The 25859-nt window shown below is 48.8% G+C and overlaps 6 protein-coding genes across 6 annotated transcripts; 3 read left to right on the forward strand and 3 right to left on the reverse strand.

Annotated features, from left to right (window-relative positions):
* Positions 1-2912: 2912 nt before the first annotated feature.
* On the reverse strand, positions 2913-7134 carry EI90DRAFT_2931912 (uncharacterized protein; the record flags this gene model as incomplete). The annotated part of the gene is made up of 23 exons (XM_039055061.1): positions 2913-3044; positions 3114-3221; positions 3282-3368; positions 3421-3499; positions 3572-3660; positions 3714-3810; positions 3865-3983; positions 4041-4141; positions 4198-4383; positions 4435-4577; positions 4604-4734; positions 4793-4962; positions 5018-5051; positions 5176-5331; positions 5386-5455; positions 5508-5518; positions 5580-5711; positions 5767-5885; positions 5945-6047; positions 6106-6351; positions 6588-6643; positions 6701-6936; positions 7016-7134. The coding sequence occupies 23 exons, from the start codon at positions 7132-7134 to the stop codon at positions 2913-2915; spliced, it is 2724 nt and encodes a 907-aa protein (XP_038912342.1).
* A 651-nt stretch (positions 7135-7785) lies between these two features.
* EI90DRAFT_3128617 (HEC/Ndc80p family-domain-containing protein) lies at positions 7786-10472 on the forward strand (the record flags this gene model as incomplete). The annotated part of the gene is made up of 6 exons (XM_039064110.1): positions 7786-8667; positions 8731-8944; positions 9012-9106; positions 9164-10051; positions 10108-10238; positions 10289-10472. The coding sequence occupies 6 exons, from the start codon at positions 7786-7788 to the stop codon at positions 10470-10472; spliced, it is 2394 nt and encodes a 797-aa protein (XP_038912343.1).
* A 1084-nt stretch (positions 10473-11556) lies between these two features.
* Positions 11557-14560, forward strand: EI90DRAFT_3146663 (uncharacterized protein; the record flags this gene model as incomplete). The annotated part of the gene is made up of 8 exons (XM_039065442.1): positions 11557-11566; positions 11765-12227; positions 12296-13049; positions 13104-13159; positions 13225-13644; positions 13691-13768; positions 13829-14248; positions 14317-14560. 8 exons carry the CDS (start codon positions 11557-11559, stop codon positions 14558-14560), a joined length of 2445 nt encoding a protein of 814 aa, XP_038912344.1.
* Positions 14561-15194: 634 nt separating this feature from the next.
* Positions 15195-19798, forward strand: EI90DRAFT_3128619 (uncharacterized protein; the record flags this gene model as incomplete). Its single annotated transcript, XM_039064111.1, has 5 exons — positions 15195-15365; positions 15425-15570; positions 15622-15772; positions 15826-17421; positions 17471-19798. The coding sequence occupies 5 exons, from the start codon at positions 15195-15197 to the stop codon at positions 19796-19798; spliced, it is 4392 nt and encodes a 1463-aa protein (XP_038912345.1).
* A 1671-nt stretch (positions 19799-21469) lies between these two features.
* Positions 21470-24149, reverse strand: EI90DRAFT_3072474 (pyridoxal phosphate-dependent transferase). Its single transcript, XM_039061370.1, has 7 exons — positions 23994-24149; positions 23701-23923; positions 23481-23555; positions 22911-23415; positions 22790-22852; positions 22562-22719; positions 21470-22487 (listed from the first exon to the last, which is right to left on the reverse strand). Exons 1-7 carry the CDS (start codon positions 24005-24007, stop codon positions 21726-21728), a joined length of 1800 nt encoding a protein of 599 aa, XP_038912346.1. The 5' UTR covers positions 24008-24149; the 3' UTR covers positions 21470-21725.
* Positions 24129-24746, reverse strand: EI90DRAFT_2121007 (uncharacterized protein). Its single transcript, XM_039052613.1, has 4 exons — positions 24569-24746; positions 24384-24502; positions 24290-24327; positions 24129-24235 (listed from the first exon to the last, which is right to left on the reverse strand). Exons 1-4 carry the CDS (start codon positions 24574-24576, stop codon positions 24179-24181), a joined length of 222 nt encoding a protein of 73 aa, XP_038912347.1. The 5' UTR covers positions 24577-24746; the 3' UTR covers positions 24129-24178.
* Positions 24747-25859: the final 1113 nt, after the last annotated feature.

The following is a 25859-nucleotide window of genomic DNA, read 5'->3' on the forward strand; positions in this document are numbered from 1 at the left end:
AGAATGGATAGTTTTTGTGGGTTGTGTTGTAAAACACATGTTACGGGGATGGGGGAAATTCCCCATTCCTCGATCTGTTCTTATAGTGGGATGACGAGGGTCATATCTAGTCTGTACCATAACGGGATATGTAATTGATGAGTGATCCCAGTCTTGCCTGGGAGTGGACGATCGAATTCCCATTGATCGCGATTGGTGATGTAGTGAGCTACATATTAAGGGATTGATGGTAGGTAGTCGGAGATGCCAGGACGGACGGGTCAGCCACGGGTACTTGGCGCTCCTCAATGGAGCATACCGTGTGCGAGGTTGCGACTTGTGAGATGGGTGAGAACTTCGTATAGTTGCCATCGGGTACTTGGCGTTCGCAGTGCGAATGTACCGGTAGCGGGTTGATATCATAAGCGTGCAATGAGGACTGACTAATAGGGCCTTCGGTGACTTGGCGTTCCCAAAGGGAACGTACCGTTGGCGGGGAAACATGATGACTGACAAAGGAGGGAACAGATGGTGGATGGGCGGCGACTTGGTGTTCGCGTAGCGAACGTGCCGGCATCACAGGAAAGTGGGCCTCAGAGTATTCACGATCTTGTCAGGGCACACACCCTGACTAGCCCGGACCCGGACCCGCTTCCACCCGCTGCGCTTCCCGCATGCCTGCACGCTCCGCGTGCCGCATGCTCCGGGCCCGGTTCCTACTCCTTCATGTGACTTCCGGGTATCCCCGGAAGTTTTCCTGATATGGTGGCCACTGTGGGAAGATGAGAAGTTAGCTTCCTTCTCATCTTCTTACCCACAGTAGTAGATTGTGCCCTGGATAGGGCTGGCCAGACCTGAGGCTGTGGGCCATAGGGGAGGGTCATGGGGACCCGGGAGTCGTCCCCTGACAGATCTCCATGATCGTGATGTGACGTCGTATGTCGAGTACTGGGGGGAGAGCGGAGTGACGAGGACCCATAGGGTACAGATTCCATAGGACGATACACATGTCGAGAGTCTTCGACTTGCGACCTCGAGTTCTCACAGCGAGGGCCATTAGAGGACTCGATATAACCATACTTATAAGACATATTGAGAGTTGTACAATCACACGGGTTCAGTTGAGTCACAGGGAGGGTTGTTACAGAAGACGATACATGAGACAGTTGTAGAGCAGTTGTTAGTTAGCAGGAACCGCCTTCGGCGGTTTCCGTACAAGACACGTGACTATCTACAAATGGTAAGGTTGCGGGAAATCCCGCGAAACACAAGTAACCTCGGCCAGCACCAAAACCCCAATGGGGAAAGCTTTGCACGAGGGGGGGGGAAAGGGGTAGAACGGGTAAGGAAGATAGGGTATCGGGATAGAGGACGGAAGGGAGAAAGAGGGGAGGAACGATAGAGAGGAGAAGTCTTTGACCATGTGATGGATATGGTCGTTGGAGACTCCGTATCCGTAACAACACACCTCATACACTTAAAAAAGTGTGAGGTCTCTGGGGTAGCTCAGCACACAGAGCCGTAAGTGATACAAATGTGTGTATTTTACAGTAGTGTGTAAGCAGTTACCCGGAGGTTCCCGCTTACCCACATGACTATATGTATCTAATTACATGTGGCTCGGGGTTCGGGGCTATTGCCCTGACACAAAGCAACCTTTCTAGTTCAGTAAAAATCCGCATTCATGAACCGGGGTTGGTTCCAGCCTCCACATATTGTTTGTTTGTCGTGGGGGCTGGGGTCCTGCCTAGTTCTGTCTACAAATATACTGTTGCACTACATTTCCCACCCTTTATTATCAACATTGCATTGTTGCCCATATCAAAGCGATGGTCGCCACTCTCCAGTAGTTGTGGGTTATTCCCCTTCCCTTGAAATTTCATGAACACCAAAGGTTGTTGAAGGTTTCAAGTGCTGAGAATCGCACTGCTGTTGCATTTGGATTTCCCCCATGTCGATTTTTCTTCCTTTTTCCTAACCTGCTGTCATATACAGTCATTCACGGGCCAATGGTTCACATTTTGTAATTTTGAGACTATGACATTGGATCAAAACCAAATACAAAAATTTTACGATGGATAGTAGCCAGGCTGGGTATGTACATATTACCGAGAAATATAAAGAAATGGATGAAAAATGAACAAGAATAAAAGCAGACAAAGAAATGGTGCTTTCCCGGCTCAATGGTTCAGTGTGACATGGTGTGACAATTAGTTCACACACCGAACCGATAATTCAGTAATATGGCATGAAGCAAGGGTTTGCAGAATATTTGCTCTACTGCTTGAGCTGCTTTTTGCTTGTGAATTCTAAGGGAGTGATTACTGATACTGGTGAAAGCAGCAGGCACAGAAAGGAATAAATTTGAGATACTGAATTTGGAAACTCGGATGTAAGTATACCTCAGTCTGACAAGTGCTCGTTCACCACAACAAACAAGCATGGGCACATGTGCCAGTGGCCTTCTGTTCCCTGGTAACACACCAAGCTGTAGGACACACTGCGGTGTCATAGCCATGTTCCTGGAGAGTGCAAGATGCATAACTTTTGTGTGCACCATTAACTCGTTGAACAACTGCTATTACTCCTTCATTTTATGTCCGATTTGGTCAAATTTTTGCGTAGTCATAGCCATAGTTATAACATACAAGTGTGCAAAAAATAAAAAAATCCCGGGGTGAAATAAGGATGTTACATGCAAATGAACCATTGAGGGGTGTGAACCATTGGCACGTGAATGACTGTACTCGTAGTCTATAGTCTGTTTTCATAAGTACTAATATGGATTTATCAGCACTTCGAAGCGGAAGACAAAGGCATCGGTCAAGAGCTTTTATCATGACTTCCCCACAGTTGTTTGCAGTCCGTTCTCATGCTCACGAGTGTTTCAGTATGTTTATTGAATGAGGAAAACCTCAAAATCAAGTTGCAGATTAAATCTTTGCCGGAACCTCCCTGAGCCACCTCTCAATCTCGCCCAGGCTCCGATCAAGCCAAGTGGCATTCGCATTGATAGAGTCCAAAGCCTGATTAAGCGCCATGTTGTATTTCGAGTTGTCCTTGTCCTGAATACGAAGCGGAGTTCGGTGTTTCAGATTTCTATTTAAGCGCTAAGATTTATTTATGGAACGTACCTCGAAGAATGCTTTCGTTTCTTTCCGATCTGCTTCGGTAGTGTAGGACTCAAAATTGTACTTCACGATGTATCCAAGAGAGAAATTGCCCTCGAACCGTTTAATGATCTGGGTTGAGAGGCAAAGAAAGTTATGAGTGTTGTAGCCGCCCTCAATTGGAGCGCTGACCTCATCGTAATTGTTTTTAAAAACGCCGGTTGCCTTGCGACGCACAACCGTGTTCATATTTAATGCGGCGAAAGTGGTGTGCCAGTCCTAATAATGGATAAGCTTACCGTCCAATACATAAGATTATACAAAATCTCACTTGAAGGGGAACCTCATTGAAAATCAACTTCACATTTTCCTCAAAGATCTCGGCGTCCTCGGACTGCATGATCGCGATTCTTCATGGGAGATGACCATTAAAGCGGCAACTACATTAGAGACATAATGCGCCAAACTCGAGCATTGCTTACAGAGCAGAGTTTTTCGCAGACGGTGTAGGTGGCTTCCTCCAAATTGCCTTCACTGCCTCGTATTCTATGCGCCCGCCAAATCTGACTGCCTAGAATAAGAGATATGAGAACCCACGAACGATAGACAAAACTTCGTACAGACCGTGCTATAGATTATTCTCTGTAGATCAGAGGTAATCTTGGAGTCGTCGCCAGTCTCTAGGAAGTGAGCGAAACGGGACCTCAACTCCGCCAGGACGCTGTAACCATATCATTTGGTAAAGAGCGCGATTCGGCCAAAACAAGGGACTCACGCTGGGTGTCTAGCCCTCGCAGCTCGGCCAACAGCGAGCGTTCGAAGTTCACGATCATCGACAGTATCGCTTGGCGAGCTTTCATATCCGAGTCGCTCTACGATGGGCAGGAAGAGGAACTACAACCATACTTAGTTAAGGTAATCAATGGAGGTGAGGTGAGCCATATAACCAACGGCCTCGAAAGCTCTAAACCGCTCCTGCAATGCAGGAGGTTGCTCCCAAAGAAGGTCCTTAATTGACACAATAGTTGAAGCAATGCTCTGCCAAACAAGATCTAAATATCATCTGTGAGCCAATCATCCCGCCTAATAACAGCAACGGGAAGCTTACTCTCAGTCTCGCTTTTCAACCCCGTGATAAGATCAAGGGCACCACTAGTTGAACTGGTTCCCGCTTTAGCGAGAGTAATTGCATCATTCACAAGCCCCATGCGATCCTCTAGCGAGAAGGGGGAACCCTTCTCAGCAGCCCAAGTGCCCAGCTGCTTGAGAACCTCCGGTTCATAGGAGACCCGATCTGCCGGAGCGCGATGAGGATTAGGGGAAGGGGACGCCGGGAAATACGCACAGACTCCGACGGTTCCCGCGTTCAGCTTCCAAGGCTTGGTCGTATCAAGTACGATTGTTGTCTCTCGTTCATTCAGAACAACCTTGCGGTCAATGGACGTCTTCCCAGAGGGATCGGTAGATAATAGGGTTAGCGGGATGTACCTGTAGCGCAGTTAGTGGCAACCCACGAGGCTGAGGCTGATACGTGCCAGATAGTCTGGTTCTCCTCTTCTTTCACATCACCAGTTGCAATGAATCGATCCTGTCTCACATGAATATCGCCTTCTCTGACTGTGACGGTCAAAACGGGATAACCAATCTGTGAAAGGTTATTGAAATCATCCTGACCACCCCCATTTGCTCATCCATAAACACACCTTCCAAACCCAGTTATCCATCATCTTGGAAACGTCGATGCCGGTAGCCTCGCTAACACCATTCCAAAGATCCACAGGCTCACTGTTCGCATAGAGGTGATTCTTAAGATAGATACTAACACCCTTGAGAAACTTCTCTTCGCTGACGTATTGCGAAAGCATGCGGAGCACTGGAGCATTTAGATCAATCGCAAGAGCGGGTGTGTGATGGGTGTCACAACTTACTTGAGGCTGCTTTCGAGTACGATAGAGCATCGAACTAGTATATCCATTTCGTCAGCCCTTCACCCCACGCGACGGGCAAAATCGAGCGAAACGCACAATCTACACAGTACATAGACAATAAGCAAGGCACCTAGCAACGAGCAAAGAAGGTCACACACCTGGTTAATCTGATTCGCATCAGGGCAATCAACCTGGATAGGATGCGAGCTCCTCTGCGCATCCAGTTTCAACGCTCGTTGAAGATGATCATTGATAAACGAGCTGTGACATCGGAACTCGGGGAAGACTTTGTTGAGGATGATCACTTCACCCATCTGGTTGGCACGGTAATAAGTATGCGAGTCAAATGAAGCCGATGAGTAACATACGAGCGTGGCGAAACCTTCATTAAGCCAAAGCGAATCCCACCAAGCCATTGTCGTGATATTACCAAACCACCTAGAAGAACACCATTAACCACTTTGCCCTGGGAGAGAGTATAATGACCTACATGTGCGCTACCTGCGAATACAGCGACCCAAATCAGCCACACCCTGCCCTGCGGCTGGCCCAAACTACGCACCTCATGGGCCTGCACTTGAGCAACTCTCTTCTTGGCCGACAAATCCGACTTCTTGGGATCAAACAAGAAAGCAGTTGTACGACCTGTAATTAGACCCCAGTTCTCCATTGCACCTGCATCGAAGTCTGCTGCCTGGAGGCATCCCCAAATCAGTAAGACAAAACGAGAGGGGAACAAGGGAACGCACAACGAGCGTATCTAGCTTGGGAAGGGGGAACTCAACATCGAAGACTTGTTCATAAAGCGGGAGTGTCTTAGACTTGACTTCCAATGCAAAATGACCTTGATGAATTATATCCGGGGTAGCTGTACAAAAGGGAGGAAGTTGATGCGGGGCGTGGGGTCCAGGAAATGGTAGAACGCACCATACACACGAAGGGGACGTTTCTCCCCGCTTAACGGGCTCGTATACGTCCCATCGATATGTGCGAAATGCCCGTTCGCAAACGCAACAAGATAGCTTGAAACCTATTGTTACCATTATCCTCAACGTGTGAAGAAACAACCACGAAATATCAACACTTACCTTAGGTGTCTTCTCAAATACAGTCACCTTCCAGCCTTCGCCGTCGGTCCCAAACACCTCCCTTAACCCTTTTACACCAACGGGTTCATCAGAAGCGTTTTGTCCCGAGATGAGTGGTATTTCAGAGATAGATGGCATATTGGAGAGGTTGACTGTATCGGAGCGAGAAATCAGGTTGATAGCATAGGTTGCTTTGAGGAGGGGTTCGTCCCAAGAAGGGAAGGCTCTGTTTTGGAGGGGATCAGGCTGGGAATGAAGGTGGAGTAAGTGACCTGCCTTCGTGCAGCAGTAGGCTACGATGAGGGTGAAAGCGCTTAGATGAAATTTATTGTGAAGGGGGGAAAACGGATATGGGCTCACTTCGAACCTATTGAGGGAGTGTCAGTACTAGAAAGCATGATTATTGTGATGCTTCTTACTGAGTCAGTGTATAGTGTCTGAACAGGCACGAGCATTCAGCACCAACACAGTCCTAGAAAAACATCACGGTACGCATACCGTTTCTTGCCATCTTTGTTCCAAGACGACACATAGTATCCTAACCCCAGCTCCCAGCATCAGCGCCATCACCTTGCAAGTATTGGCAAATACTCACCCAACATGCTATTTCCCAACTCTGCTTCATATGCCGCTCTAAGTTGGATACTGCTGCCTTTCTTGAACGGATCCTCAAATTGGAACGTGACTCTTTCTTGCTTCTTATCCTCCACAATATCAGCCTTAGCCTTGTGCAAATTCCCCGAGGAGTCTATAGCGGCGATGGACCCGAGCGCGAATGAAAGATCGGAAGCATTGAGGGTGATAGATGAAGTGTCCTCGAGAATATCAATACTGTTCAATACGTGAGCAAGGTATTCGCGGTGATTTCTCTTGCACCAGCCGATCAGGTTGATCGAGCCGCTCAACTCACTGAGCGATAACATATCCCCAGAATTTAAGAACCTCGAGGTCAGTCTTGATGGTAAGATCGTAATGAGTTGCCTTCACATTCGTCGGTAACCTGTAATCGGCAGGTTTCTCGGTGGCCATTGTAGTAGATTGCGCCAAACTAGGCTGATTAGAATCCGAGGTTGATATCACGCGTGAATCGAACAGGTCTTCGCCGGATGTAAAGCAAAAGTGCCGTCGGAAAAAATAGGTTATATGATTTGCGTTACTAGAAAGAATGTTATGGCTTTGGAGAGACCGTAGTGAGTCTGCGTTTCGAAAGGTGGACGTATGACAGAACAGACGACCTCGAAACGAGGGTGTTATAATGGATGCGTATGCGAAACTGCCTAATGCGAAGCATTGTAGGCTAAGTTGACAAGAATGAGGAAGGGTACGTGGCAGATACATCCTGGTGGGCGCAAGCCACATGACAGACCCGTCTTGGGTTATGAAGTGATCGAATATCTTGTGGTGACACAGCTACAGAAAAGCTCAAGGAGTCAGATGTTGACACTTGTTTGCGCCTACGAAACGACCTACAATAGGGTTGATTGTGTACGCAGGGACAGAGAATGGAGCTGCGAAGTGACATTCCTACAAAAATATTCCATGGGCCAGACGACGAAGAGCTACGGGGCTCTGTAACCGCCCAGAACTTGCAGTCATTTGTTTGTTTACATCGAGCCTCCCAGTGCTTATTTAAACATTGTTTGGCGTCGAGTCTAACTTACTCAACAGACACGCGTCAAAATGGCCCATAGACGCGACAATCCCAATGACAGTCGCACAGGCATTCCTCCCCCAACCTCAGCAATAAAGAACACCCAACAACAGCAACCAGCAACCTCCCTTCGTCACTCTGTTCTACCATCCCAATCAATCCAACCATCCTCTTTCTCTTCCCGTAGTGCAGGTCCCAGAAAAAGTAATTTCGGCTTACCGGGGATTGTCCAAACTCGCCCGCCTCCGGGCTCAAGTGCATCCACCCTTGGCCGATCCCACCTAGGCCCGCCGCCTCAAACCCTGACGGCCCCCTCGTCTTCCTTGTCCCAACGCATCGATTATGGGAAAACACCAATAAAATCTAATCTTGGTTCAAGTGCGATCAACTATTCTGCACTCGGTACTTCCAGCGTGCGTAAATCCAATGCACCTCAACAACCTCATCACTCCCTCCGACCCGCACGGGCAGGTATTCCATCGTCATCATCATCCGGCCATAAGGAAACCCGTCCTATTCGTGACAAATCCTATCAACTCATTGAACAACGAGAAATCCTCGATTATCTCATAAGCATCGAAATGAATCTTATCCTACCTACTCTGTCTCTCAAAACACTTCAAAGCCCTTCTACGAGAGAGTTTATTGAGATCTGGAAACGACTCGTCGAAGAGCTTGATCCCGATTATGTTTATCCCGTCGTGGAACCTGAAAAAGGGAGCAGAGCAGTATCTTCCTCGAGGGACAAAGAATCAGTCAGGACGATGCCTGAGGAATTTATCCAAGTGATGAAAGATTTGAGGTACCCGCTGATTGACACAATCAGTAAACAAAGTCTCCAAGCACCGAGTGCTCCGCATGCGTGGCAAAGTATTCTAGCATGTTTACATTGGATGGTTCAGCAAGCAAAAGTACGCGAAACAACTCTCTTCCCTCTATCACCCGAACGGTTTCTGATCAAATCAACAACATAGATCAAAGCCCGCTGGCTGTCTACCGACTCCCAGGATTTATACGTTCTCCCTTCTGAAGCGCTTACACTCAACCCGGAAGACGAACGAATGGCTAATGCTCCTGAGCTACGACATCTTATCGAATTCAGATTCTACGCTGAGACATATGATAAGTGGTGGGGGGATGAGGAGGCTGATTTTGAAGCTGAACAAATGCGGATGGTTGAGGAATACAGTGAGTTCCAGTTCTTGCCGTCTCCACGTTCCGTCCCATGGGTGTGATGTTTGTTCACATATCCCAGATCTTCGGACAGAAGGACAGGAAGAAGCGATTGAGCAAATGGACACGCAAATTGACAAATTACGCACCCAACTTGAGAAACTCCGGAGCAAGGAGGTGCAGTATTTTGAATGGTTACGTGCCCAATTTTCGCGTCCTCACATTTTGAATTAGCGTCCACTCCAGCTTGCGGAGACGGAGCGTGCTGAGATTATATCGCGCATCAAAACTTTCAAAAAAGGGATGGAAGATGCTCGCTCGAAACGCAAGAGAATCTCGGATGCTGTTGAGGATCTGGAGGAAAATATAGAAGAGACCAGTTGCGTTTTGCCCATCTTCAGTAGTGCTTCACCAACTGACCTTTTGACTCGACACCAACAAAATGACGCAGGAAAGGAGGTGAATTCTCTTCTCGCCGAACGTGCCGATCTCCACTCCCAGATCAAAGCTCAAAAGATGACCGAGGTCGAAATTTCTCAAATGTTCTCCGATGCTGAAACCTTGCAAAAACAAAACGCAACGTTAAACGAAAAACTTGCTCAAGCTAAACAGGCATTACATGAAAATGAAGTCACCCTTGCTAGACGTGTGGATAGTGTCGAGGAGGATATTGCTGTATATACAACACTCCTCGAAAAGGTGGGTCTTGTGGGAGGGGGAACGAGCACATCGAGAGGGAAGGATGCCGAGAATCGGAATGGAGTTGGTGGTTCGAACAACTCGTTGCCAAAGACCATTCAAAATGTTGAGTTCCGAATCGAGCTCAACATGGCTCGTGGAGATCCCTCCTCCAACTCCCCCTCTGAAGCAATGCTGGTCCCGGGCGCTTCTCCAGCAAATGCGATCGCTCCTGTCGTTGATCTAAGAAGGCTAATCAAACCTGCTCTAGGGGAATATAGGAAAGCTACGACGGCGGAGATGCAGAGGATCACGGGGGAGGTTATCGAAATTGAACACGAAATCGAGGAGGTCGAGGGAAAGATCGAGGACGTTAGGGAACGAATCGAGAGCTGTGAGGAGGAAAGGGCATTAACAATTGCGCAGATCGAGAGTATGAAGCAGGTGGGTTTTTTTTAGTCATTATTGCCCCTTTGGGAAGCTGAAGGAGTGTCTGGCAGAAAATGGCGGATGAAGCGGAAAATGCTCGAGAGGCCAATAATCAGCTTGAGAAGGCGGCTCGGGATCTTGAGGATGAGCTCAGTCAAGGGACCGGTGCTGCGCTGGCGAAGCGGAAAAATCTTGAAATTGAGTATGTTCCCTCACCTCAGTATGCTGCCTTCCGGCTATACGTTTTTCAAGGTACGAAGCGCAAAGGGCCAATATACTCAAGGTCAAGGATGAAATAAAGTCGCGTATCATCGAAGCTTCATCGGTCTTATCCTCCGTCGTTGAAGACTGTGGAGCATTGCTCCAGGAGTTGGAGGTTGCAGCAGAGACATCCGATGCTCGGACTGCAAAGTTTAACCTTGCCCTCAATGGGTGAGATCCGGTTCTGAGCGCATCGAGGCAGCGCCCTCTTCGAACTGCAGTCAAATATCGTGCTCTCGGGAGATTATCATGCACAGCTAGTTCGTTAGTTTCTCCTTTGGGGTTCGTAGAGCTCTACGGACTGCATCCGACCGGCACTATTCATTTTTTTTTACTTGTGTGCAGATGGGCAAAGCGCGCAAATTATATCCCTTCTGCACGTTCATGATCAGTAACCGGTGCTTCCAACCATTCTGCTATCGTCATTGAGGCGTGACATAAAACTGAAATCTGCCACTGGCTGTCGGTGATGACATGCAATGGCCGTTTTAGTGCATGATCATCCATTGTGCTTTATGCTGAACGATATATATCCTTACATCGTGTACTCAGGTGCGAATAATTTGCAACACGGTCAAGTACCGAGTTTCTTTGTAACTCGTCACTGCTCTTATTCCAGGCCGTCAGGTTTGGTGGGCGCAGGTCGTCTGTCAAAAATGTTGCTCTGTTAGTAGTATTCGAGTTCGACGCCCCGTTACAGCTCTAATGCCCATTCTTTACCAAAAACCGCGATCCTTCAGACTCAACATCTTCGTGAAATTAATCTTCGATGAGACTCCTCAGGTGCAAGCTCTTGTATTGAACCGCAAGCCCACTTGTTCTTTGTAGGACTAGCTGGCATACCATTTTTACCGCATTAAATGGCTATGCATCGCAAGGCAACCGGCCTTTTCAGAGACGACTCGCCAATGAGGTGAGCGCTCAGCCAACAGACGGTAGCCGCACCCTAACACTCATAAGTCACAACGCAGATTATTAAACGTTTCAAGGGCAATTTCTCTCTGAAATACAATTTCGAGTCCCATACCACTGAAGCACATTGGAAAGAGCTAGACGAACGCATTCTTCGGGGTACATTTCATAGAGTTTAGCGCCCAAACAGAAATCTGGGACACCGAACTCCAGTTTGTATTCAGGGGAAGGATAGCTCGAAGTACTACATGGCGTTCAATCAGGCTTTGGACTTTATCGGTGCAAATGCTGCCTGACTTGCAAAGATTTAATCTCCAATTTCGTATCAAAACCAAAATACTTACATAATGCAATTATGTAAAAGAGCCCAGGGTCTCACGGTCTGAATTCAGTTTAGACTTGCAAAGGTGCTTATGCCATGGAGGGTGGAAGAAAACAGCACGCACGAGGGATCAACACGCGAACCGAAATGACTACAGAAAAACGTAATGTGATTTCGCACTGCGCCCACTGTCTAGACTTACAGCAAAAACCATTGTGGCCGTCTGCTATCAGATGAAGGACTTCCTGAGCCAATGTATAATCGCAATCATGCGGCTTGGCCAATAATATCCACAGCTGCACCTTTCGCATTACGGAATCTTCTCAAAAGTAATACGGACATCCGTATGGGGGACATGGCTAAAAAAGTCGTCAACCATCAGCTCGAGCATTGGGAAGAAGCGAAATCCAGAATCTGCAAGGAGAATATCTCCCTGGGAAATCCCTGTAATGTCGACCTGGACAAACTTGCCTTGAAAGAGCTTGGCGAGCATCCCAAGGCAGATCTTGAAGCCATCAGGGCTGCTCTACAGGAAGCTCGCTATGAGGGAGGTGAACAGTTATGGAATTGGTATCGTCTTCCCTATACTGTCAGATGTCTTGGACTTGCGGAATGTCACTTTGGGCCTTCTGAACGTGGCAAGAAACGTGCAAGGACTGTCTCAGATGGGCATTTTGTTGCCGACGTTGATGAATGGTGAGTGTAGATTCCTCAATGTGCTATCATAAATACCGAATATCAATTCCCTTTCTCATGCTGGCTAGGATCCTGAAAAACGAGAGTTATCTTCGGATTCTATCTCGTCGCCACAACCTCAAGTTGATCCCGGCTGACGCCCCGCACGCTGTTTCATCATGGAAGTATGGCCTTGTGACTGTGGGGGATATCCAGTCCGTCATCCCTGACTGCACCATAATCAGTGATAAGAAAGGCGAAGCGCTGGAAATCAGACGCCGACCAGTCACTTCATTTCCTGGGTATACTGTCCTACATGCAAAGAGACATCAGAGCATCTTCCTCCAAACCTCCAAGGAAGGTTTCAAAAAGCGATGGGATGAGATGACCGATGGAATACTGACTGGACTGGATTGGTCAAATGTCTTCGTTGCTGGTGGGATGGTACTTTCCACTCTGCTCACTCCAGAGCTTCCGTCGAAGCTCTCCAGCTCTCCCGGAGCTAAAAAACCTAAGGATTCTGAGGATTCGGACATCGATCTTTACATCTATGGCCTCCCCCCTCAGGAAGCGAATGCAAAAATTGAACACATCGAGACAGTGTACAAGAAGAATTTGCCTCCAAATGCGCCGTTCTTCGTAGTTAGAAATTCTCAAACAATCACCTTCTACTCAGAGTATCCTCGTCGACGGGTCCAAATTGTCCTGAAACTTATCGGAAGTCCTCGGGAGGTCCTCCTTAACTTCGACCTTGATGTATGTGCAGCGGGATACGACGGTGCAGATGTATGGTTGTTGCCACGGTGCGTACGCGCACTCGAAACCGGTTTAATTGTGTTCACAGTAAGCATATTCAATATCGCCGCAACCTGGTTCTGTGTTCATCTCTTTGGCCAGATGGACCTCATCGATGGACACTATCTTGGTGATCGAAAGGCTACGCGCGATCAGCGGCAAGTTCCAAGTCCCACTTACAAAGAGAAAAACTTCGGCTGACGTCGATGAATGATCCTTCAAGTGTGTTCAAATATGCCAACAAGGGCTACGGAATCTGCATTCTTCCATCTTACCTGGATTTTCTTGCTGTGTACAATGATCCCGAAGCCCTTACAGATATTTCTCGGGGCGAAGATCTCATAGAGAACTTCTCTATCGACTCCGCTGCCAAGGACGCTCGTGACTGGACCTCAACAGTAATTAAACGCTATCTCTTTGTGGGACATGGGAATAAGCCCTTCCACGTTGGTGTTCCTCATCTGAACACCGACTTGACCAAGCCGATTCAATCACCTGATGGCAAACCTGTCTTCTCGCATGCAATGCTGGAAAGTTATGGCCAGATAACCAGCGAGCCTCTCTGGCGAAGTTGCTTGACAGATTTTTCCCTCTTCATGAGGCATGTTGCCCTCTGGGAAGCTGAGGTCGCTGGCGAGATTCAGTATGTTTCAGAGCACTTTCCCCGAATAAGCCTTGACTTGATCCAGTATATTTGAAGATTTATTTGCTTCCGACGCCTATGGTGAAGGCAGTCGATCGTTTATTTCCTATGATGACACACCAGCGTAAGTTCGGCGCGATACTACGGAGGCCGCATGCCTATACTCATCCGACGATACGGCCAGATATAAGTGGGATGCCGAGTTCAGTATCCCCGAGTTCAAAAGGGCCATCGAGAAGTTCAACTCTCGTGAATCGGACTTCAGTGACAATTGGCGTACTTTCGCAAAGGGCCAAAGCTTTGGTCGGCTTCCAAGAGACGTCGTCGCTCGAGTCACTTATGGCGACTCCGTTCTGGAAGTGATGAGTCCCGGCAAGGACATTCGTATCCCCTTGGTGATGACAACCAGTGTAGTGGGCTGGGCGAACGAGATTATTGAGACGGCACTCCAAGAATGTGGTATGAAGTTCGGAAGTGAACAACCTTTGGTGGCTTTTGGCCCGAGTGAGGACGAAGACTATGAGGATTCTCGTGATGAGACTGTCGCTCTCTGGCGTTTGGATAAAACCACAAACTGGCAAATGCTTGACCGCCGCATCGATGAGTGCGTCCATCCCCATTGCCTCCTCAACTCCATGTGGTTGTGCGCCCGTTATTGACGCCCTGATTCAGGGTCCGCGAAGTTCTCTGGGCCTTCCATCGCGCAAACGAAAGAATGATCGCGGAGCATGAACGTCGGCTCAAATACTTCAAAACGAACATCTCTCGCCGCGCAATCCGCGATTCCATAGAGGATGAAGCGGCAGCATTTGTTCGATGGGTGGGCCGAAAGCCGTTCGAACAAGATACGAAAATCAATGCCCACTATTGGCTTGCTGATTATGAGGTGGGAGAGGATGAGGATTTGGATAAGTGAACCTTCTTGGTGGGGTAATACTCTTGACTTGGTGGTTTTCATGTCAGCACTGGAGGAATCTGTGTCACGTAATTTTAATTTCATGATCAACTCCTTGGCGCTCGGAGGCGCCTGCTTGATCCCACAGAAATGCGTGTATGTGCGTCGAACAGCAAGACCCTTGTGACGACAGCCCTGTGCATGTGGTCATAGCATATTCAAGTGCAAGGCCCCAACCCAACCAACCCAGTCCCAACCTACAAGGCGCCGGCAAGTGTAGCTGATTATATCTATGTAAATTCAGACCTTTCAGTACCCTTGAACCTTGAGTAGGCGGCTCGACAGACAGCGAACAACCCCCAGTCAACTCCTGTCTGCATCGCGTAGTCGTCTATAAAAGCTTATGGCATGCTCGCGCGGGTGGCAATATTCAGTTCGTACATGGTACTCAGTCGGCTTACAGTTCAGCTGACTGGTCTTCACCAGTAGGATCGTTTGTGACCAATTATTTACAAATGTAGCATGCTGTCCGACAGTGCCGCCCACGACCTTCCATAATTGTACAGATGCCTCGTGGTTCTGGACATCTGAAGGGGCTCACGTGTGTTGCGTGCCTGTAGCGCCCTCTCCTCCATCGGTTTTTCCGTTATCGACTATGTCATTGCGGGAAAGGGCTGCAGCTCTCAGGAGAAGGATTGATCGTCTCCTCGCAACAGGGGGCGACATAGCAGTCCCCATTCTCACGGCCGTCAACGCGGCCGCTGATGTGTGTCCTCCTCTAAAGAGCGCGACTGGTGGTGCGCTCTTCATCTTCGGTGAAGTCAAGGTTGGCGTCAATCTGTGCTTGGTCGCAAACGAACGCTCACCCCGGTTTGCGTCACTTAGAAGTTTAAGGAGAATAAAAGGGAATGGGCCGACTTTGGTAAATATGTGGTCGACACAGTGGCTGAGGTAGTTGCAGCCATAAAGTCCTTTGATGAGTCAGCGGAAGAGGCAAAGTCATGGGTGGAGAGTGCTACAAAGCTCGATGGGTAAGTTATATTTGTTTTTAGTGGTCTTATCGTACTTACACGAAGTCCTAGCACGCTGCAGGAGATCAAGTCCAAAATCGACCAAAAACTCGCAAAAGTAGAGAAACGGTTGGCTTTCAGAAACACATTTTCCCACTTCAGAGACTCCGGAAGGATCGATGGCCTAAAGAAAGATCTTGACAAAGCATTGGCAGCGTTTCAGGTAGCTCTCCTCATGGTGTTGTACCATAACCATTCTGATTCTGACCGATGCAGCTTAGGACGAACTTAAGAATTAGTCTCAGATTATCTACCATAGAAGATGGTCGAGATACTCTGCAGGGCGACTCGATTCTTGGTAGACTCCGATACCCTGATGTCGCTCACTATGACTCAACCCAGGCATGCTTAAAAGGTACTAGGGTTGATCTCACGGAACATATTATGGCTTGGTGTTGTAGCACTGGGGACAGCCAGAACCGGTTGATGCTGATGACCGCTGTGGCCGGCGCCGGAAAAACTTCAATTGCGCACACGATTGCAGAGAATTGTAAAAGGGAGGCTACCCTGTTACTAGCCTTTTTCTTCAAGGCAGGCGAACAATCGCGGCCCGATTGTTTATTCAGTGGCATTGCTCAAGCTCTGGCCAACCGTGACCCGGATCATCGCAACTTCATTGTCTCTGCCCTTCGAAAAGACCCTACTCTCTCAACAGCCCCATTCACGATGCAGTTCAAGGAATTAGTGGCTTCGCCTCTCCTCCATAAACCCCCGCCTTCCTACCCTCCAATGGTGGTCATCATTGACGCTTTAGACGAGTGTGACAAAGAAGCATTTGAGCCTCTTGCTAACATCTTGCGCGAGGAAGTGCCGAGATTACCGTCCTCCATAAAATTCTTTGTTACATCAAGACAATTTGATCTTGTTAATCGCTTCCTCTCGGCTCATTGTCCTATTGATCGCCTTACCATCAATCTCTCGGATGAGACAAACGTGCAGGACTGCGCTACGTACATACGTTCCCAGCTGCAGATGCTGAAGAATTTTCATCCCGATGTACGGCATAAACTTCAAGACGAGGGGAAAATAGTACAGAAGATCTTGGAGCGAGCGGGTGGCTTGTTTGTTTGGATCAGCACCACCTTTAGCTACATGAAGATGGCTAACAAGGACCCTATGAAGATATTAGAGACACTGCTTGACACAGGCACCAAACGGCCAGCCATTTCTGCTGAAGGAATGATGGATCGCTTGTATACAAGCATTCTGAAAAAGTGTGATTGGGAGGATGAAGATTTTGCGCATGACTATCCACTTGTCATGGGAGCAATCTTCGTGGCGCAACAACCTCTGTCTGTCTCAGCTTGGGATACGATTTTGTCGCCTTTCCTCAAGTCTTCCATTCAATATACGTTAGCCGAACTTGCACCACTCCTCTCAGGAGTTGAGGATTGTCGCGTTCCGATTCGCATCTTGCACCAATCCTTCCGGGACTTTATCGTGGATCGGATCGATCCCCAATCAATTAGCCTTCGTTGCGGTTCAGTAGACACGACGATGGAGAATGCCAAGGTTGCCCTGCGATGTGCCGAAATCTTGAACCAGGATCTTTGCTCTGTAGAGAATCTAGGACTCATTAACAACTTGTCCGAACAAGATGAACTGCCACGTATTCCTCCAGCGAATTTATCTGAGCACTTTCATTACGCATGTCGTCACCTTAGTTATCACCTCAGTGAAATCCAGGAACCGCCGCAGGCGCTGCAGGGCTCAATCTGTGTGTTTTTCAGTCAGCATGCAACTCGTTGGGTAGAAGTTTGTGTGAGAATGGAAGGCTACATTAGTATCTCATTTCTCCTGGAGTGGCATACGGTATGGATTATCAATTGTGCTATCAATGAAACCAGCTCATAATTTTTAGTGGGTTGTTGACCAAAGGTCAAAAGGTGCTATCAATGCGCTGGCCAATGTGCTTACTCAGCTCCAACCGAATTTGGAATTTTCTTCAAGGTTCCAAGAGGCATATGAGGCAGCAAACGATTCCGTAGCACTCTGCCGTCACCTTGTTGCCGTGGATTCAGGATCTTACATGCCGGATTTGGCCAATTCACTCAATAATATATGTAACGCTCTTTGCAAACTCGGACGTCACCCCGAGGCACTCCCATTCATCGAAGAAGGCGTCAAACTCTACCGCCAGTTAGTTGCCGTCCACTCAGGATGGTATACTCCAGATTTGGCCAGATCACTAAACAGCCTATATTTAGTTCTTTCCGATCTCGGACGGCACTCCGAAGCGCTTCCATTCATCGAAGAAAGCGTCAAAATCTTGCGTCGGCTAGTTGCCATTCATCCTGGATCATACAATCCCAATTTGGCTTTGTCACTCAACAATCTATGTAGGGCTCTTTCCAGTCTCAAACGACACAAGGAGGCGCTCTCATTCATTGAGGAAAGCATCAAACTCCAGCGACAGCTCGTTGCCGCCCACCCAGAATCACACACCCCAGATTTGGCTATGTCACTGAATAATCTGCTTGGCGCTCTTTCCAGCCTCGGACGACACTCGGAGGCGCTCCCATTCATCGCAGAAAGCGTCAGACTCTACCGCCAGCTAGTTGCCATTCACCCATCATCATATACCCCCGATTTGGCCATGTCACTCAACAATCTGTATTTAGCACTTTCCAATCTCGGGCGCCACTCTGAGGCGCTCCCATTCATTGAAGAATGCGTCAAGATCCGACGCCAGCTAGTAGCCGTTCTTCCAGGATCATACACACCAAAGTTGGCCTTGTCCCTCAGCAATCTATATAGTGCGCTTTCCAAACTCGGGCGGCACTCTGAGGCGCTCCTATCCATCGAAGAAAGTGTTAAAATCCTGCGCCAGCTAATTGCTGTCCATCCAGGATCGTACAATGCAAATTTGGCCTTGTCACTCAACAATCTATGCAGGGCTCTTTCCAGACTCGGACGGCACTCGGAGGCGCTCCCATTCATCGAAGAAAGTGTCGAACTCTACCGCCAGCTAGTTGCGGTTCACCCAAGATCATATACACCTGATTTGGCCATGTCACTCAACAATTTGTATTTAGCACTTTCTAATCTCGGACGGCACTGTGAGGCGCTCCCATTCATCGAAGAAAGCGTCGAAATCCGGCGCGAACTAGTCGTCATTCACCCAGCGTCATACAGACCAAAATTGGCTCTATCCCTGAGCAATCTACACAGCGCTCTTTCTGAACTGGGGCGGCACCATGAGGCGCTCCCATTCATTGAAGAAAGCGTCAAAATTCGGCGCCAGCTTGCCGCCGTTCATCCAGGATCATACACCCCAGATGTGGCCAGATCGCTCAACATTTTGTATTTAGCTCATTACGCTCTCCAACAGCACTCCGAGGCGCTCCCATTCATCAAAGAGGGCGTCACACTTTACCGGCAGCTGGCAGCCGCTCACCCAGGATCATACGCCTCGGACTTGGCCAGATCACTCAACATTCTATATCTAGCTCATTCCGATCTCAGACGGTACTCCGAGGCGCTCCCATTCATCGAGGAAAGCGTCAAACTATACCGCAAACTACTTTCTGTTCACCCAGGGTCATACGCCCCATATCTGGCTTTGTCACTCAACAATCTACGTGATGCTCTTTCCAATCTTGGACAACACTCAGAGGCGCTCCCATTTATCGAGGAAAGCGTCAAGCTCTACCGCCAGCTGGTTGTCGTTCACCCAGAATCGTACACCCCAGGTTTGGCTTTGTCACTCAACAATCTATACGACGCTCTTTCCAAACTTGGACGGCACTCCGAGGCTCTCCCATTCATTGAGGAGAGCGTCAAAATCCGACAGCAGCTAGTTGCCATTCACCCAAGATCATACACTTCACATTTGGCTTTGTCGCTCAACAATTTATATTATGCTCTTTCCAATCTCGAACGGCACTCCGAGGCGCTTCCATTCATCGAGGAAAGTGTTAAACTTTACCGCCAACTAGTTGCCGTTCACCCAGGATCGCACACCCCAGATCTAGCCACATCACTCAATAATCTGTACTTCGCTCTCTCTGAACTTGGGCGGCACTCCGAAGCGCTCCAGTTCATAGAAGAGAGCGTCCAACTCTACCACCAGCTAGCCGCGGTTCATCCCGCATTATACACCCCGGATTTGACCGATTCACTCGAAACCCTACGTGACGCTCTCTCCAATATCGGTCATCATCCTGAGGTGCAAATGATCCGTATTTAAGTGACCCAGTCCTGCCTGACACCTTGGGTCTTCCCATATCGTTGAGTTTCCCTGTTTGGTACCCGCGAGGGTGCGCATACACACACGTACACAGCATGTAAAATGTTCTTGAACTTCGTGTGCGTTACCTATAACGCAAGTAAACTGCCTCACTCTATGCTTCGTGGAAATATGCGTTCCGCTCATGTTTCCCTTCCTTTCCTGACGTGCATAACCCGCCACCGTATCGTTAAAGGGTGTCTAGAGTACACGCGGCGTCCGGTTGGGTGTTTAGCACCTCTGGCCACTATGCAGCATCGCTCCCGTTGCGCACAGGGAGGTAATCTTCAACGGCCAGTGGGCTGCCCGATTGGCCCCCCTTCATCCAGGAGTTCGGTCCTCAAACTTAGGTCATTACAACTCGAGGGATGGAGTGGTCTTGTGGGTATCGGCGACTGCAGGAAGAGATGGTAAAGAGTGAATGGATGGCGGTCGGAGAGCTGGCAAGATGGAGGATACATCCCACGGCCTTGTACTGATCGATTGTGTACAGCGTAACCCATTGAACGCTCCGTCATATGCCGACGGTGTCCTAAAATGACACACACACACCCTTACGAGCTCCGTACGTGCCAACGCACGTTTCATGGCTGCACGCTGTTGCTGCACATATGCCGACGGACGGACGCGCGTCGAGTTGAAGTCCTTATTAGAATAAAGACTATGTCGCGTTAGACTGCGACAAGAGTTATACAAGAGTTATAAAGTAAAATACTGAGAAATAGTTCTCACCTCAGACTCGAATAAGAGTTCTGAGGGAGAAAAGTCTAAGAATTCCTCCCCGACATTCCTGAGTGGCAACGTCGTCGTACAAAGGGAGTTTTAAGTTGAATGAGAAAGGGCAAAACGCCCCCAACGCCTCATAGCGCCCCAGAATAACCGCTACGAATAACCGCCACACAACTTCCCGATGTAAACAAAGTTGGTGTTCCAATAGTCCTGCACGTAGGTGAGATTGTATTCGCTGGTTGATGCAACTATGGGTTGACTGGTTCAAGATCAATGGCGATACGCAGCAGTGGATGAAATATGCACGTACCATTAGAGTGAGTCGTTGACACCTGCGGGTTGAGCAGCTTAGCCTAAGGCATCACGAAAATCGGACTGGCGCTCCCACATGGTCCAGATGCTCCCAGGTGCTCTGGAGCCTCCGGAGTGCTCTGGACCAGGGGACCTTGCTCTAGTTGCCTGTCCGATTTTCGTGATGGGTCAGAACTGCATAAGCAAACCAGTGATGGGCACAGTGGCATTGCCAGAGTCCACTGACTGGCTCAGGGCACATGGCATAACGTGCCCACAATTGGCTGTCAGCTTGTCCGAGCGACGGTATGGGTGAGCCTTTACTCAAGGCTTTCTTTTCTGGGGAAAAATTCAAGAGCTCCCATACTCGGGCATCTTGTCGCACCATTGCATCGGAGGGTCTGGCATGGCTCGGGTGGGGCTTGGTTGCTAGTGATAAAAGATCCGCTGCGCGCGAGGCCATCTTTTGAGTATTGTGGATCCCGAATATATACGAAGTCCGCAGCGACGCAAATTCGGTTACCACTCGGCCCTGGTGGACTTCCAGTCTGAGCTTCCCCTCTTCCAGGGCTCGGGCATATCATTGGTACTTTCATCGCACAGCGGAAGATTCATTCTCAGTTGTGACATCGATAACATTGGTTAACCAAATGTTTTCTGAACTAGCTGGTTGAGTCAGTTGAGAAGCGGTATCGCATTGTACGATCAAACCGGAAGCAGGGAGTAGGAAAGAAGTTAAGGGGAGAAAAATCACCCCCCTGTGATAAACTATTCGGACAAACAAGTCGGGGGGAAGGGTAATGAACGATGGCCAAAACCTCGGGCCAAGGTAAGAAAATAGAAAGCGAGATCAACGGTTTTCACCAATTTACTCCGTTTGAGCTGATTTGGTCTCGGCTGCACATGCACCGAGGTCGCCTTCACCGACCGCAAAACCTGCTTCCCTCAGAACCCTCCTCCCAACCCTCTCCAAGATCTTCACGGCCTTTCGGATGTGAACCTCTGTCGTTCTCTCTGCTCCAATAGCCATTCTCAAACAAACCTTTCCTTTTAATTCGGTTCGTGTGATGAAAAGGGCGTCTTCCAAGCTAGAGTCGGGGGGATTTCTACTGGAAACACTCGGGTCGCTGCCGGGGATAAAAGAAGAAGCTAAAGGGGGAGGTGTTGGAGGATGAGTGAGGTTTTGGTGAAGTGTAATGTTAAGCGCGTTCAAAGTTTCCTGACTTAGAGCATTGTGCGACTCAGGAGGGGAAGGGCGAGGAGGAATGAGCCGGAACACGACCAAAGCTAGTGCTCTGGGTGTTACCATTTCGAACATGTTCTCCCTCTTCATTTTCCCCTCACAAACCGCTTCCACCGCCTCCTCACCCTTAAGCAACCTTTCAAACAGTTCCGCCAATTCAACTCCCTTCCTGATATGTGCCCTAAACCCCTTCACTCCAAAATTCCTTAACACAAACCACAACTTGATACTTCTGAACCGTCTCCCTAGAGAAAGTTGCCAGTTCCTATAATCCACGACAAGCCCGGCGTCTGATTGGGTTGTGCGCAAGAAAGATGGAGTTGAGGACCCGATGTCCATGGAGGCTGTCAGAGCTGCACGATCGCGGACCCAGAGGATCGAGCAGTCCTACCGTTGAAAAATATAAGAATCGAGTGAGAGTGAGGGAAAAAAGTGCGAGGTGAGACCGGAGTGTCACGTACAAAGTTCACCAAGCCCCACTTGTGGAAATTCGTACAAAATGAATCCGCGTACTTATTTATAGCGTCCAGTTTCCCTTTCCTTCTGAATTCGGGACAAGAAAACGAGACTCCGGCCCAGGCGGCGTCGATGTGAAACCAGACGCTATCAAGTTGGGAGACTGTATTTACCATGACCAGGCGAGACATTTGATGAGAGTAAAGGCAAAAAATGAAAATGAAGTACTTAACTGATGGGGCCTATCTCATCGATATGATCATTCGCTCCAGAGGATGTCGTCCCAATCGTCCCGACTGAAGAAAACCAATTCACCACGTACCTCGACTTCAATAAAATCCAAGAGCCACTTACTAAAGATAAAAGGCCACAAACCCTTGTTCCTGTCCTCGTCATAAGCGTTCTTGAACGCAAGCCCCTTAACACCCCATTCACACCCTTCATCAACGTCTAGCTCTCGATAGTTTAGGCCCAGTAACTTGGCGCCTTTTAGGCCGAGCGAGTGAGTTTGGGTCGAGAGGTATATGATAAGGGATTCGTGTGATGGTGGGGGAAGGGAGGAATGGGATGAGAAATAAGAGAGGAAACGGTGTCTGGCTGCGATTATTGCCACAAGGACACTTTCGGAGGCTGTTGATTGGATGGAGCCCCCACCTCCAAGTAGGGGTTGCGATGTGCCGCTGCTTTCGACAGGTGTGAGAGGGGGAGAAGCACTGGGCGAGGAGGCCGTGGTTGAGGGAGGCTGGTCATGGACCGGTGCAGGAGGGGAGTTGAGGAAAGCTGGGGAGAGGCTAAGCAGATTTGCGACCCAGTCCACAACAACTTGCTCAAGTTCGGTGCATGCTGGAGAGCAGATCCACTAATGGCCGGTAAGTGGGAGGAACATTAAAACAGGAAGATACCCTAAAGCAGAGACGTGCGTACGTTGAAGCCAGGGTTGGAAACTGAAGTGGAGTATAAGTCTGCGAGGATTCCTGCGAGTGAACTACCACTTGGGAACTGAACGGTACAAAACGTTAGTCGGCGATGCTGCGAAGGGGGCGAGAGGAGCGAGAAGACCGGCAACCAGGAACCAAGGTAGTCGATGCAGTCAATGGCCCCTGGCAACGGTCCCCTGGCCAGTAAATTCCAAACTAAAACTTACAAAGGCAAAAAACTCAGGATGATTCCAATGGGTGATTCCAGGCATGATCAATCTTCGAAAATCGGCTGTGATCTCCTGAATATCTTCTCCTTCTTGAGGAGGATGTGTAGATAATTTGTTAATTAAGTATCCTGGCTCCACTTGGGCCAGGACGGGACGCGATTCGAGAGTATTATAGTAGTCGCATATGCGATCTATTGCTTCATAACCTGCTTTGCGAAACCTGGATGAGAGGAAGGATGAATAAGACCCTAGACGGAAGCGAGGGACACAATGAGAAAGAAGGTGCTCACGCTTCAATGTCCATCGGGTAGTTATACTTTGTCAAGACGTTGCGTTAACACCCTTCTAGTTCTTCTCTCTCTAGTCGCACACTTTTCTGCGGTTCTCGCAGCAAGGAAATAGCGGCGTCAGGCAGTTCCCGAGTGCCATGCAGGCTTTAAATCCACGGGGACATGTTGCAGTAATGGGCATGACGTTAATATCCCGGTAACGGCGCCTCAATATCCGAGGTCAATGGTTGATTGTCTGGTTTCTGGGGAAATATTATTGGTATTCTCATCGCAGTTAAAAGCAAATTGTTGCTGACGATGTTGTCGGCCAAATGACTGTGGTCCACGCCATTAACTGGCACTTCACATCATCGCATGTCCCCAAAATACAGCTGGATTCTAGATACACACAGCAAGCGCACACGCCAGCCTCGGCTACGACCACGGACATCGCCCTGGCACCAATGTGATTCAGCACTATACGCTTGCGGCCACTCTGAACCCTGTGGCAAAATATATCGGCGGCCTTCCTGATTATCTAACGGTGCTGTCACATGGCCTTCAAACGCGTTTCGCATAATGAAGAGTTTACTTACGTGAACATACAGTTCCTTGCAGTTTCCTCTCAAAGTGTAGCAGGGACCTTATCATCATACACCAGGGACCCTTGGTGTTCTCAGGGTTCCGAGGGAGCTACAAGTTGTACCGTCCTCGCCACCTTATCGGGGGAATGTCCCGTTCTTCATTGACGCTGTGACTTGTCGGCACCTTCATAACGGAACGGAGCACACTCAGGAATCTCCTGTGCTCCAATTCCAACAGAATGATTGTTCAACAGGTTCCACTCCAAGATTTTGCCCAGAAATTATACCAGACACAGATGTTTCCCAACCGGAATTTGAGGTCATGTCTGGAATTCACATAGTCATCAATAAGGTGCTCCACATCACAATGAAGAAACAGCCCACATTTAGAGTCGAGTAGTGAAGCGAATACCGGGAACAACCCTCAATTAATCATCCGACGAATCCAACAGAATTTCTCACAACCGATAACGCGGAGGCAATACAATGCCGAGTCCGGAATCTGGTCAAAGGAATCCGTTTCATGGCTAGACGAGAAATTTTCACTGTTGTTATCTTGAGAGCAGTGCCAGCCGGAAACTTGAGAGAAAAATCATGCTTTGGGTACGTGCCTCCCCAATGCAAGCAGCACTTGGCTGAATACTATTGTTGCCCAATATCCATTTTTCGGGACAGCCGGCCGCGCAATCCTTAGCACAAAAAGTGCTTCACACAAACCCATCTCTATAACAACTCGCGCCCCCAACCACCACGTGACAACAAGGAGGGAGGCTGGAGAAAAAGGGCTGGCATCGACTCGGGCAGGTGCCATCGATTCCACAAGCGGCGATTACAAGATCATGATCATCGTCTTCAACGCCAAAATCATGCCCTCATTTTTGTATAACACACAGCTCACGGATTGTAGCCAGATTTCTAAACAAGGTGTATGCGCTGCGAGGTCCGCTCAGTACTCATTGGGATTGTTGTGCCTCGCACGCATTGTGCGCACATCCCGCAGAGGCCAAAAACGCGGCGGTGATGAGTACCGTGCTGCTACGACCAAATCGCCCCATCACTGCACTGACTTGGTAGCTCCGAACACTTGTGTTTAGTATTCCAGTTCGCAGCAAATTGATAACGGAACACATCGCACGATTCAAACCGGATTGGTGCAAATTCCTCCAGCCAAGGCGTTGGTTCGCTTTTACGACACCAGGGTGGCCAGAGGATCGTATTTGGAACCGCAATCGGATTGGGGGACGACTGTGCGCCCTATCAGAGGACCGTTGGGGGAAGGGTAGTGGCAACAGTGAAGCTGACG

This window comes from Cantharellus anzutake (assembly GCF_015039405.1).
Source record: "Cantharellus anzutake strain C23 chromosome Unknown EI90scaffold_51, whole genome shotgun sequence".
Taxonomy (NCBI): Eukaryota; Fungi; Basidiomycota; class Agaricomycetes; order Cantharellales; family Hydnaceae; genus Cantharellus; species Cantharellus anzutake.